The 13,741-nt window shown below is 39.7% G+C and overlaps 1 protein-coding gene across 1 annotated transcript in view; it reads right to left on the reverse strand.

Moving 5' to 3' along the window:
* Positions 1-355: 355 nt before the first annotated feature.
* Positions 356-13,741, reverse strand: part of LOC149121483 (vomeronasal type-2 receptor 116-like) — a 99,594-nt gene continuing 86,208 nt past the window's right edge. The window contains exon 5 of the mRNA XM_089315530.1: positions 356-1,269. Within this exon, the coding sequence (XP_089171656.1) occupies positions 356-1,269 (914 nt within the window). The remainder of the gene's footprint in view (positions 1,270-13,741) is intronic.

The raw sequence follows: 13,741 nt of genomic DNA on the forward strand, positions 1-13,741 counted from the left end.
TGGCAGAAAGAGAAACAGAGAGAAGGAGAGAGATTGTTGAGAGAACAACCTTTCACTGCTTCACCTCTCAATGCCCACAGTGGCTGAGCCTGGATTGAGGCCAGAGCCAGAAGCCAAGAAAAAAAATTGACTGACAGGAACTGAATAACTCTGAGTTGTCACCACTCACTCAAAAGGTTTATTTTCCTGGGAATCTCAGCTACTGTCATGTGACACAAACCCATCTTAATTGCTAGGACAAATGTCTAACCAATGATGGTTTTAGTTTTGCTTATTTTCCAGTGTTGGAATGCCACTATCCTTTGGTTTCTGTTTACAAAATTTGAAAATGTGAAGAAACTCAAGAAAAAATGCTTTAGGATCCTGCATAACTGTGTTGGTTCTTTAAAGCTTTCAAAGAATTTTTATCAGATTTTATGAGTATAATGTAGCACTTGGGGGCAAAGATGCAGCCCAGGAGCCCTGCACTGGAGGCCAAGATGGAGAAGACCTCCACAGCCACCATGACCTTCCCCTTGGTGCCGTGGTAGACAGGCAGGAAGGTCACCCAGACACTGCAGAACACCAGCATGCTGAAGGTCAGGAACTTGGCTTCATTGAACGTGTCAGGCAGATTCCTGGCTAGAAAAGCCACAGTGAAGCTCACCAGGGCCAAGGAGCCCAGGTAGCCCAGGACACAGTAGAAGGCAGTGACTGAGCCCTTGTTGCAAACCAGGATGATGTGGCCATGCTCAGAGTGTGCATCTAACTCAATAAAGGGAGGATAGGTTCCCAACCAGATGCCACAGAGAGCCAGTTGGATCAGGAAGCAGATGGGAATGAGGGAGTTAGAAGCTCCTGATACCAGCAGTCGCCTCATTGTTCTTCCAGGTTTCAGTGCTTTGAAGGCCAAAATCACAGTGATGGTCTTGGCCAGCACAGTAGAAACAGCCACTGTGAACAAAAGACCAAATGCTATTTGCTGGAGGAGGCAGGTGGCTGTGTTTGGACGGCCAAGGAAGAGTAAGGAGCAGAGGAAGCACAGGAGGAGGGTGATGAGCAGGATGTAGCTGAGGGTCCTATTATTGGCCTTGACGATGGGAGTGTCTCGGTGCTTCACAAAGACCCAGAGGACTGCAGCTGTGAGGACAGAGAAGCACAGAGCCATGCAGGCCAGAGCCATCCCCAGGGATTCCTCAAAGGCTAAGAATGTCACCAGCTTGGGGAGGCAGTGGTTTCTTTCCATGTTTGGGTACTCGTGATCTGCACATGGGATACACTGCTCTGCATCTGTGGGAAAAAGGAAGACTCTGTTTCCATTTCATAATTTTCTCCTCTATCCCTGTTAAGAAATATGGTCACCTTTGCAATGTCACATTGAGTCCAGCCTGTAGTGATGGATACCAAGAAACACTAGAGAAAATTCCTGCATTCCTAATCCAGTGAGAATGCCCATTTCCATTTGGCAGAAATTCATTCAAACAAGCACCTAGGCACATGGGGCTCTGTGAACTCATCTTATCGCTCAGAGATTTTATTTTAGTGTTTTAATTTCTATAAAATGATGAATTTCCTGTATTTCATATGGGCATGGATTCTTCCAAGCCCTCTTCACTACAGCCCCCAGTTACTTTCTCAGGAGAATCCTTTTATTCACATGGATTGTAGTATTTATCTGGGGTCATCAGTGTTAAGGTTTTTCTCACTTATTCTCAAATGGAGATGACTTATATAAATCATGTGTCATTCCTGAGACCTCCGTACATTTTTCTCTACTCTAATTCCTACATGGACTCATCTTGTCAGTATTTCCATATATCTGTTGTGATACTGTGCTTGAATAAAAGAGAACTGTAGCTGTTTATCTTTCTGAGGTTATAAGAAAGTAAGTAGTATTTTCATCATGTTACCGAAACACAACTAGGTACTCTTGTTAACCTGAAAGCATGACTTTTTCACCATTTTATCTCACGTGAACACCAAATTGTACACCACATTGTCTCACTTGAAATAATGCACTTCTGCTGCTATAGCATGAGAAAAGTCATTAAGAATAGGCCAGTTGGTGAATATGTCTCTCTTTCAAATGTCAAACAAACAAAAATAGGGTCATTGTTGTGGCATAGTAGGTAAAGCCACCACCTACAATGCCAGCATCCCATATGGATATTGTTTTGTGTCCCAGTTGATCAGTTTCCAATCCAGGTCCCTGCTAATTGCCTAGGAAGAATAGCAGAAGATGGCCCAAGTACTTGGGATCCCCACACCCATGTGGGAGACCCAAAGGAAGCTCTTGGCTCCTGGCTTCTGCCTGGCCCAGCCTGAGCCAATGTTTCCATCTGGGGCCTGACAATTAGATTGAAATTTTCTCTCTCTCTCTCTCTCTCTCTCTCTCTCTCATTCTCTGAATCTCTGATTTTCAAATAAAATAGATAAATCTTTTTTAAAAAAATAAAAAAAATGTTATTAGTAGGGCTACACTTGCAGTAAGAGTCCTACTTTGCTTTTATCCTTGGTGCTCATGCAAAAATACAAGCTTCTGGGACAAGACTTGTGATGTAGTGGTTAAAGTCACTGTTTGCGATGATGGCATCTCATACAGGCACCTGTTCATGTCCTGGCTGCTTCACTTCCAAACCATCTCCATGCCAATGTGCCTAGGAAACCAGCAGAGGAAGGCTCAAATGTTTGGGCCTCTGCAAGACCTGGAAGAAGCTCCTGGTTTCTTTCTTTGGCCTGGCCCATAACCAGCTATTGCAGCTATCTGGAAAGTGAATCTACCTGATGGAAGATTTTCTCTGTATCTTCTCTCCCTCTCTATTACACTCTCCCTCTATCTGTAACTCTAATATTGAAACAAATAAATAAATATATTTTGTAAAAAGAGGGAATATGAACATTTGCAAAAATTTAGAGGAATTCTCTCTTTCAATTCTTTTCAATGTATACTGTTTACTTTTAATAGAATGTAGGTGCTTCTGGCACCTGTCTCAGAGATACCCCAGGAATACATAGGCAAGGGTATATTGTACAATGGGTTAATGCATGATACTTTAGTTTTCTTTCTTTCACTAACTTTCTCCATGCTGAGTGTTTTCACAGAAACTTGAAGTCATTTTTCTGTTATCTTCTTTATACTTGAAACTATATATAGCTTGTTTGAAGATACTGAAATCAAAATATTTCTTGAGCAAAGATTATGTGAATTAAAACATCCTTTGGAATAATTCAAATTATTAATACCATATTTATTCTACATTGAACAGTGGAACTATTTACCAATGAGATTTTTACATTTCTCAAAACATTTGGCTTTGATATTTTATTTGATGTTTAACATTCCTTAAATGTTTTTTGAGTTAGCAAGTTGCATCATTTTTAGGATGCTGTGTCTCTATATTGAATCTTGTTTTTCCTCTTCTTCTGGTTTGTACACAAAGGAAAAGTGGTTGCATTCATTATGTGTACTGCACACCATGCACTATGTCAAAGAGGCAGCACAGAAAGTAATACAGTATTCCCATCACAATTCATGTGAAGTAGCTACCTGCTTATCAGTTGTTTATTAAAAAGTTTTGATTTCAAGCCTTCTAGATATCCTTAAAAACACAAATATTGTATTTCTTGTTTAGACCTTAGATCTCAATTTGAGAGTCTTGTCCATCATTGGATGGGAAAGAAGGATGACAGATAGAATTATTGTCAGCATTGAGCTTGAGAGGATAAGCACCACTAGACAACAGCTTACACTTAATGAGATGGCAATAGTGAGCATACAACAAGGGAATGGAAATAATGAGTGAAGACTATTATCTCATCCCAAATATTCTTGGTTTACTTTTTATCAAGAAACAGTTCAGAACCTGGGGTTCTCACAGGTAAGTTATATGTTTTCTACCTGTATGATTGGAAATGTCTCTTTCTGGACAAACAACGCAAGTATAGCAGCAGACATGTTTTCCTTCCTGTGGTATTTTCCTGAATCCTGGACCACACCTCTGGCTACACAAAGACTGAGGAGTCTGATGGGGAAAGAGAAGTGATGGTTATTGCTTTGCATGACATTAAGCACTGTGATAGGATGTCTCTAACTGCCTTTTCATCCCAAGGTCATCATTATGTCCTCCCCAGTCTGTATTTGTTGATTTTATTCATACATCCCATTGGAGTTTCTAAGATGCTCATTCCAGGTTTGTCAATTGACTGCCAAATATTATGAGGGCACCTGATGGGTTTAATTTTGCTCATCACTGGATCTATGCTTCTGGGCATTTGTCTCTTTATTGAATTGCTTCCTCTGAAATCTTTTCAGTTCAGTTTTTATGTGGTAATCATTCTCAGAATGTGTATGTCTGAGACTATTTTACATGTCTCTTTCCTTTATTGAGTAGATTTTACATGCAAGAAAAAATATCCAAAAAATATGATGACTAAGTACACTTCTATTAGTAGCTACTCAGAAAAAAGACAAGCCTACAAGTAAAAGATGAGCAAATGTTAAAAACCATGGATTGCGCATTGATCTACTTCTAAATGTCTAGACACAGGGAGAGCATCAATTCCTGATTCTACCAATGCATTTGTGGTATAACATACAATAGTCATACAAATCAGCCACAAAATTGCCTGGGGTGTATCAACAGCACAATGATGATAAATTTTTTATCACAGCTGTGTGGTGATATTCAGAAGAAAAACTGAACTGATTCACAAGCACAATGACAAAGGAAAATGGGAATAGTTTCTACAAATAGTCAACTCATAATTTACTTGTGTTCATACTGCATCAAAACATAATAATGACTCTCACCAAGTGATTAAAATATCACTATGCTTATAAATATATATATATAATACATGAAATTTTTTCAAGTTATATAAATAAAAAAGTTGAAATAAAATTTTAGAATCTGTGTATACATGCATTTAGTAATTTATTTCTGTATATTGATCTCTGTCTCCATTCCTTAACCTTGCTCATTCTAGTCACTCAACCTCGGGATGCATAAATATGCCAAAAGTAAAAAACAACAATATCTAATACACATGTGCACTTCTAATACACACTGGTTCTTATATGTGTAAGGAACACCATAACTTTGGAAGCCAAGATGTGAAATGAGAGTTGAATGCTTATTTAAATTCTCACACATAATCTCCTCTCAGATTCTATTCAGAACCTCCATATGTATCCAATATTCCCATGGATCCACACCTCCTTAAATGCAACAGGCCATTCTATCATGTCTTCATTGAGGACCAACTCTTGGCCGTGTGCACTCTCAGAGGAAAACTCCCCAATTTTAATCAGCAAACGAAATCCAGCGGGAAAATTCACAATGTTGTGGATATCATAGTGTGCCATACGGTGTCTCATTTCATGGAAGGAAACATCCTCCCCAGCACTGTTGGTAAATTGGATTTTCCTCAGAAGTGGATGAAGCTGGAGGGGAGGCACAATTGGAAAGAGGGAGAACATTCAGATGAGAGGTGGGAGGTGCACATGAGAAATCCTGCTTTTCCCTCCTCTCTATCCTCAGAGAGTCTACTTGGTAAAGGCTGAGTTTTGTCTGAATGGTCACCATATTGTGGGTTCAAGTGTGGGGAATTCTGCCTCTCCCCAATTAAAATGATGGGGAGCATTTGAATCCAAACAGAGAAATCACAGAATGTATACCACAAGGTGGCTGACCATGAAGGATTAGTCAGAGATTTAGGAAAGCTCATCTTAGTTCTTCCACATGAGAACAACACGGCTTTGTATGTGAGATATCTTGATCATTGTGATGGTTCCACAGGGGAGTGAAACTGTGTGCACTTTTAAAAGTTTAATCCTACCCCCCCAAAATTATGAAATTCTCTCTTTTTTTAAAAAAAATAGATTCAGCTGGATACCATTATGCATAACGAAATATAGCCATTCCATAAAGAAAATATCAAATAATTTTTTTTGGTGACAGGTACTATTTATAGAATGGAAGAAAAACCCACAATATATAAAAATGAAACTGTCTTCTCTGGATTTGGTTTGTGTTTATTACCCTTGTGTAAATTCCTGTGGAGTAGTAGTCTTTCTACTTTTCACTTGTGGAACTTATGATTAGTAGTGTATTAACCCTGCAACTTAAAGTAAATGGAAATGATGTTATTGCAAAAATTAAAAGGAAAATAGGAAAGGAAGTAGTGGGGATTGAGAAAGGAAATAAAAGGATGGTTATCTTCTTAGAATTGTATCAATGAAATACATAAAATCTGTTCTTTTATATTAGAAAAAATTTCTTCATTTAACAAATTTGTGCTGTCTTGTGGTGCAGCAGGTGAAGCCACTTTCCACTGTGCCCAGAACCGCTGTGAGTGCCAGTTTAAATCCCAGCTTTTCTACTACTGATTCAGCTTCCTGCTAATGTGCAGTTGAATTTAATTAAATGAATTAAAAATTGAAGCATAATTTTTCTTAATAAACATTTTCCCAAATCAGCTTGTACATCCCTGGCTGCCCTTGGTAATTCTAAACTTATAAAATTATGTATGATGTATATGTGTAATTTATTGTAAAATATTTTCACCTTAGTAAAGTTTAATAATAATGTGCCATGACTTTTTTTTGACAGGCAGAGTTAGACAGTGAGAGAGAGAGACAGAGAAAGGTCTACCTTTTATATTGGTTCACCCCCCAAATGGCTGCTATGGCTGGTGTGCTGCGCTGATCTGAAGCCAGGAGCCAGGTGCTTCCTCCTGGTCTCCCATGTGGGTGCTGGGCCAAAGCAATTGGGCCATCCTCCATTGCCATCCCAGGCCACAGCAGAGAGCTGGACTGGAAGATGAGCAACTGGGACAGAACTGGTGCCCCAACCGGGACTAGAACCTGGAGTACCAGTGCCGCAGGCAGAGGATTAGCCTAGTGAGCCGTGGTGTCATGACTTTTATTTCTCTCTCTGCACTTTGACTCATTTTTATTGCATATAATGCTACCTTTTGAGATGATAGGGGATATTTTAAAATCAGAAAGATTTTTAGCTGCTGTGGGATACAACATAGTCCATATTTCCTAGTTTTGCAATCATTTCAAAGAAAAGAGTAGTTTTTGATCATTATCTTCTTTCCAGTCTTTGTAATGAGCTGTATTAAGATACTTTATAGGCCGGCGCCGCAGCTCACTAGGCTAATCCTCCACCTTGCGGCGCCGACACACCGGGTTCTAGTCCTGGTCGGGGCGCCAGATTCTGTCCCGGTTGCCCTTCTTCCAGGCCAGCTCTCTGCTGTGGCCAGGGAGTGCAGTGGAGGATGGCCCCAGTACTTGGGCCCTGCACCCCATGGGAGACCAGGATAAGTACCTGGCTCCTGCCATCGGATCAGCACGGTGCCGCAGCCTGCTGGCGGCCATTGGAGGGTGAACTAATGGCAAAGGAAGACCTTTCTCTCTGTCTCTCTCCCTCACTGTCCACTCTGCCTGTCAAAAAAAAAGATACTTTATAGCATTTCATCCTACAGTGAGAAACATTGTTCTTCTATGATCTGTCACTATAGAGTCTGAGTTGAAAATGTTGCATGGAACTAAACTCACTCCCTAGAAAAAGACAGTCTCTTCAACAAGTAGTGTTGGGAAATTTGGATTTCTATTTGCAGAGATTTGAATTCAGACTGTTACCTTACACCCTATAAAAATATCAACTCATATTTTATCAAGGATCTAAGCCTAAATCCAAAACCATCAAATTATAAGAGGCAAATACTGGGGAAACACTGCAGGACATTTACCTAGGAAACAATTTCTTGGATAAGATACAAAAAAGAAAGGCAATAAAGGCAACAAAATACATTAAGCTAAGTAACTCAGCAAAAGATACACTCATCCAAGTGAAGACACTACTTACAGAATGGGGGAAAATATTTGCAAAACATGGATCCAATAAAGTATTAATCTCCAGATTGTATAAGGAGTTCAAGAAAATTAACAACAACATAACCAAAAATCCAGTTAAGAAATGACCTAAGGATAATAACAGGCATTTTTCAAAGGATGAAATACAAATGGCCAAGAGAAATATGAAAAAATGATCAGGACTGCTAACCATTAGGGAAGTGCCAATAACAACTACAGTGAGATTTCACTCCACTCCGCCAAGAATGAGTATTATCCAAAATTTGAAAAATAACAAATTCTGATGAGGATCTGGAAAAAAATACGCCAATACATTTGATGGGAATGATTGTAAGCTGGCACAACCATAATGGAAGATAGTAGAGAAATTCCTCAAAAAACCAATACTAGTTCTACCACATGGCCCAGTTCTCTCACTCTAGTGAATGCATCCAAAGGAAACAAAATAAGCACATGAAAGAGTCACTTGCACTCCCAATTCTATAGCAGCTCAATGCACAATACCTAAGATGTGGAATCATCTAAATGTTCATCAACTGATGACTGGGTGATGGAATTCTGATATCTATCTATCTATCTATCTATCTATATATTTGTGATATATATATATTTGAATATTACTTATCCATGAGAAAAATGAAATCTTGACATTTAAAACTGGAGGACATTACAGTAAATTACATAAGCCAGGCCTACAAAAACATCTTGTTTTCTCTTATTTGTGCTAGTTAATATATAGAGTATAAAATGGTGTGGTTGTCTGATCACTGTCTATGTAATCTTAATATTGTTTCCCTGCAGCATACCATGTTATTGACAATATGCTCCTCTATCACATGTAAAAAAAGAAATTGAGTAGGGGATATAGAGCTCTATTGAGGTATTAGTAATGCTATGTTCTATTTTTCGGCATTGGTTATCAGTGTGATCAGATGTCCAAAACTATTTATCTGTAGACTTATGTGCATTTCATAGTATTTATACTGTGTTTAAATATTTTCAACATGTTCCATAGCAGAAATTGTTTTTTAAAATGTTCAATAGCAGATAACAAATCCTCCAAACACAGATAACTATTACAGATGTATCTAAACACAGTGAGGTATGAAAGAGCCCACTTTCCATCATACCTGATCATGCCATTCTCAACATGAAAACACGGTCATATGGTAATGCAAAAAAAATACCTGAGAATGCCATCAGGTGTTCAGTGCATGTCCTGTTCTGGGAGATGTTTACCTGCCATGGAAGAATCCTAGGTTGAGCTGCATCTCCTGGAGATCCCTTTTCTATTTGCTCTGAAAGCATCTTATGGAGGGCATGGGCCACTGCATACACAGCATTGTAGATGAAATAGCTGGAGTCAGATATGGTCAGCATGTCAATGTGTCCTGGGAAAAACTCAAAGGAAGCATTTGGTGGGCAGACCCAATTGTTCCACAAAGTGACCCAGGAGGTAAGCAGTGAAAAGCATGAAGCCATAGTTGACTGAGGAAGAAATCTTCTGGGTAGTGGGAAGGGTCCACTGTCTTGACAAAGTGGTTGAGGCCAGGAATTACTCCCTTGTGGTGTGAAAATGAGAAGCCTCCATGAAAAGAGTGCAGCATGTGGTCTGTCTCATGCACAACAATCTCCCACTTTGCAGCCATGATCCACACCTTCCCCAGGGTTAAATAGTATTTGCTTAGAAATTCCATGGTATAGAGGCTCCTCACATCACCATATAGAATATGCACATTTGCTGATGAAATTCGGATCCCCTCTAGGAAAGAGATTTCACTTTCTTCATACCTTGACTTAGCGTCAGGGAGCTTTACTGAATAGGCCAAGCAGACACCTTTCTTTACCATCTCAGCTTCAATATCCTGTAGGAACTGCTCTCCTTTCATGTCATTAGATACAAAGATCGCCACCCAAATCCAGCCAAAATGTAGTAGCAAGGAGAGCATTCCACAGGCCAGAGAGCTGTCACTAGTGGCCATCTGATAGAGCGATGGAAACTTGTCTCTCTCACTTAGCATGGGATCAAAAGGACCATATGTGATCTGAATGGAAAGAAAACCATGATGATCTGAGGTTTGTGGGTAGAGAAGACCACGTTCTATCATCTGGGTTCAGAGAAATCCATGCTTCAATGCTTATTGCTTTCAGGATGAGAATGGATATCCTCATTCACAGCATGCAAAAATGTGTAAGATACCTATAAATCTTCATATTCATTTGAGGGAAGAAGAGTGCATGGATTTTGGACCAGGACATTGGTTTTTCCCACTTTTCACCCCATGTTACATCTGGAGATAGCCCCCATTGAAACTGGTGTTAATGTTTCCTCTGAGCCAAACAACCTTTTACTGTGTTGATTTCTTGATAGCTTGAATTTCATTAATTTTTCTGTCATAACCTAAATTGCCTTGAAGAAAACACTCACCTACCATCTCTGAGTTTTCTTAAACTTGCTTTTCAGACCAGAATCCTCCTATGCTACTCTACTGTGAGTTTGCTGGTAATGTGTGTAGATTGCCACCTGTTTGAAGTGGGTTTCCTTTAAGAATCCTAAGAATGTGAATGCAGACCCTTGGAGGTCGCTTGAATGGATTATGTAATTGGGTTCCTGACACCTAATTGGGAGATTTGAATTGAGTTCCAGGCCCCTCAGTTTTTCAAGGGCAGTCAGCAGCAGAACCATAGTGGGTATTTGTTGACTAAACTAGTGAATGGGTGTACACTGTGTGTGTCTCATTGTTTCTCAGTTCATGAAACACACAGTAAGATTTAAATCTCTTTGTTGCACATGGAAAGTGAACTGGGAATGCTGTGAAGGAATCTGCTGAATGTGAAGAAGTCAGGATTGGAAGGGTGTGAAATCTCATGCAACTGTAACTCAGCCCCAAACACTCTTTAATGATCATTGGGGCTGTTATGTTCCGTGGAATCCAAAGGAAAGTACTGTCCCAGGACTTCATATATCCATGTATAACATGGAGTCATCCTAGGACATCTCTGTGCTGTGGGTATTTCCTGTGAACAGTCAACAATCTATATTCCCAAGAGGTGGGGATGGATACATTGGCCCCAGAAGAGTATCTTGGTGGAGGCTCTCAGCTTCCACTGTTCCTTCCCTTTCTCAGTCTAAGGAATTCCCCAAAATCTTTTTCAACTAATAGTGGAATATGTCACTTGGCTTCCACAGGACCTTGCCCCAGATGTAACAGATCTGGTGGGAGATGGAAGTATTTCTCACCAGATTTCACAACCCATTTACCTGTGGGGTTTTGTAGAGCTCCAACATCGTTCCAATTTCAGCCAAAAATGCTGATGTGGTTCCAGCAATGATGGCAACTGTCTTGCCTTGTGTCTGGCAGGTGTAGTTAGGGATGAGATGATGCTTTCCAGTCAGCCAGTGCAGAGTGCTCCTCAGGGTGAAGTGACCACTGGTTACAGAATTGTAGAGTTGGAAACCCAGGGTCAGGTTGGGGAGGAGCTGGGGGTCCTTATTGATCTCCTGGATGGCAAAGAAGAAGGCCAGCACATATTGGTAGTTCTTCCACAGCCACCTAAAGAGAGGGGCAGCATCAAAAAGAAGGGAGAGAGTATGGAATTAAGAGCAACACCACAGCCATGCCCTGAAGCAGCAATGGTCAGACTCAGGCTTCCATTCAGTGATGAGCTGAGGCTCTGGCACATGGAGGAGGTGTGAGTGAGGTTCCAAGGGCTCTAGAAGATCATGGAATGGCCATTGGACTCCTCTGAAGCAAACTGTGCCCATGATCACACTCACCTTCCCAAGCCCTTCAGGAAAGCCTTGATGTGTCCCAACATGGGATTTCACTTCTACTTAAGGATGGAACCCAAAAGGCAAGCATCAATGTTTTCAGTACCTTTTGAAATAATTGAACACCATCTGACTTGTCAGTCATTTTAGCATTTGGAAGCATCTCTAATTTATTCACCAAAGCCATTTTTATGAGCCCTTTCAGTAATTTTCCACTTAATATACCAACATTCACAGAAGCAATTTTGTTCAAACATAGTTGCTTTAAAAAAGAGCATTTCATTCAGAACGTCAAATTGTCAGAATATTTACAATGTTCACTTTATTTTATTCACTGTTTTCCTCAAGCTCTGAATTCCATTTCACCATTTCACTCTTTATTCTTTAATATTTTCTGCATGTTTCTATAAAGCTTAACCAAAATTATGAGTTCTTGGGATTTAGTAATGGCTCTCAAATTTTACCTGTCCAAGAGTGTGAATGTTTTGTTTTCACACAATGGATACCTTTGCACCTCTTCTTACAAAATTTTTTCTTATTTCTATATTTTATCCATAATTTGAATGTCAAGCAAATACATACTTGTCAATAGATTACGTGGGATTAAATCAATTTATGGAGTCATCTGTTGTTTGGGTGCATTGATCCCTTTTTAAATGTTGAGGTTAATAGATTGTTATTTCAATATGTGTTAAATTTATGAAATATGCCTATACATTTTCTAAAATTCAGTGTTTGATTTTAGGATAAGTGCATTTTTCTCAAGTTTCACACAATTCTGTATTATTCTAACAAAGAGAATTTGATTTTTTTTTACCTAAAATAGTCAAATTTTGTTACTTTTTATAAACAGGTGATTCAAAAGTTTTTTTTTTTTTATTTCAGAAACAGGGTTTATTTGTTATACACTATGTAGACCAATCAAAAAATATGCTACTGATGGGGCTGGCACTGTGTCGTAGTAGGTTAATCCTCTGCCTGTGGTGCCACATCCCATATGGGCACCAGTTTTAGTCCAAGCTGCTCCTATTCCCATCCAGCTGTATGCTATTGCCAGGGAAAGCAGTAGAAGATGGCCCAAGTCCTTGGTCCCTTGCACCCGTGTGGGAGACCCAGAAGAATCTCCTGGCTCCTGGCTTTGGATTGACAAAGCTCTGGCCATTGCGACTATTTGGAGAGTGAACCAGCAGACAGAAGACTTTTCTCTCTGTCTCTCCCTCTCACTGTCTGTAACTCTACCTATCAAGTAAATAAATTTAAAAATATGCTACTGAAGACTGTTCCATACGTAGTTTTACTTATTTGAATGAAACTTAAGAGCATTAAACTGAAATGTTTCTTGCTTTTAATCATTTTTGCTTAATTGCAATTAATTCCCTGGTACAGGGATTTTTATTCACTGCTGGGTTACTTACAGCACTTGTTGTCAGCTGCAAGCTGACAGGTTTACTTCTTTTTTCCATTACACAAGGCTGCCAGGTCTTAAGTTCAGACCTTGCATATTCATTTCAAGATTCTTGGAGGCTGATCAGGAGGTGAGATCAATAGAGTGGGTGAAAATGTCCATCTCTCACTCTCTGCGGAGTGGAGAGCAAACAGAAAATGTAAAGGGACGGTTGTGAAAGGCAAAAGAAGGGAAGCAAGTGCAGCCTTCATTGACATGCATTCCTTCAACTTCTCTATATGTTCTTTTTTAAGAATTCCCAAGTGCAATTAACCACACACAGGTACAAGCACACACTCTCTCACAGTCTGAACCACAGTTGACACATAACTCAGTGTTGGACTTACCGGTCTCTCTCCATTTTATCCGTTGGCCTGGATAAAAAAGATAACTGGATCATGTCTGATTCTGGTTCCAGGAAGTAAAGGGGGAAAAACCCACCCAGTACCAAGTCTCCATCTCTATAGACACTTGGCCTCATGGAATTATAGCATTTCCAGGGAGATATGTCCTGTGAACTGTATGAAAAATTCAGGAGTGGGTTGAGAAAAATCACAGAAAACAACATGTCAAGTGAACCAAACATAAAGTTAAAGGCTGAAGTCTCTGCTGATATTGGGAGAGAATGGTCAGTATTATCTCTGATGTCTCAGCCCCCTGCAGT

Source organism: Oryctolagus cuniculus, chromosome 16 (genome assembly GCF_051225735.1).
Source record: "Oryctolagus cuniculus isolate XC-2025 breed Fujian yellow rabbit chromosome 16, ASM5122573v1, whole genome shotgun sequence".
Taxonomy (NCBI): domain Eukaryota; kingdom Metazoa; phylum Chordata; class Mammalia; order Lagomorpha; family Leporidae; genus Oryctolagus; species Oryctolagus cuniculus.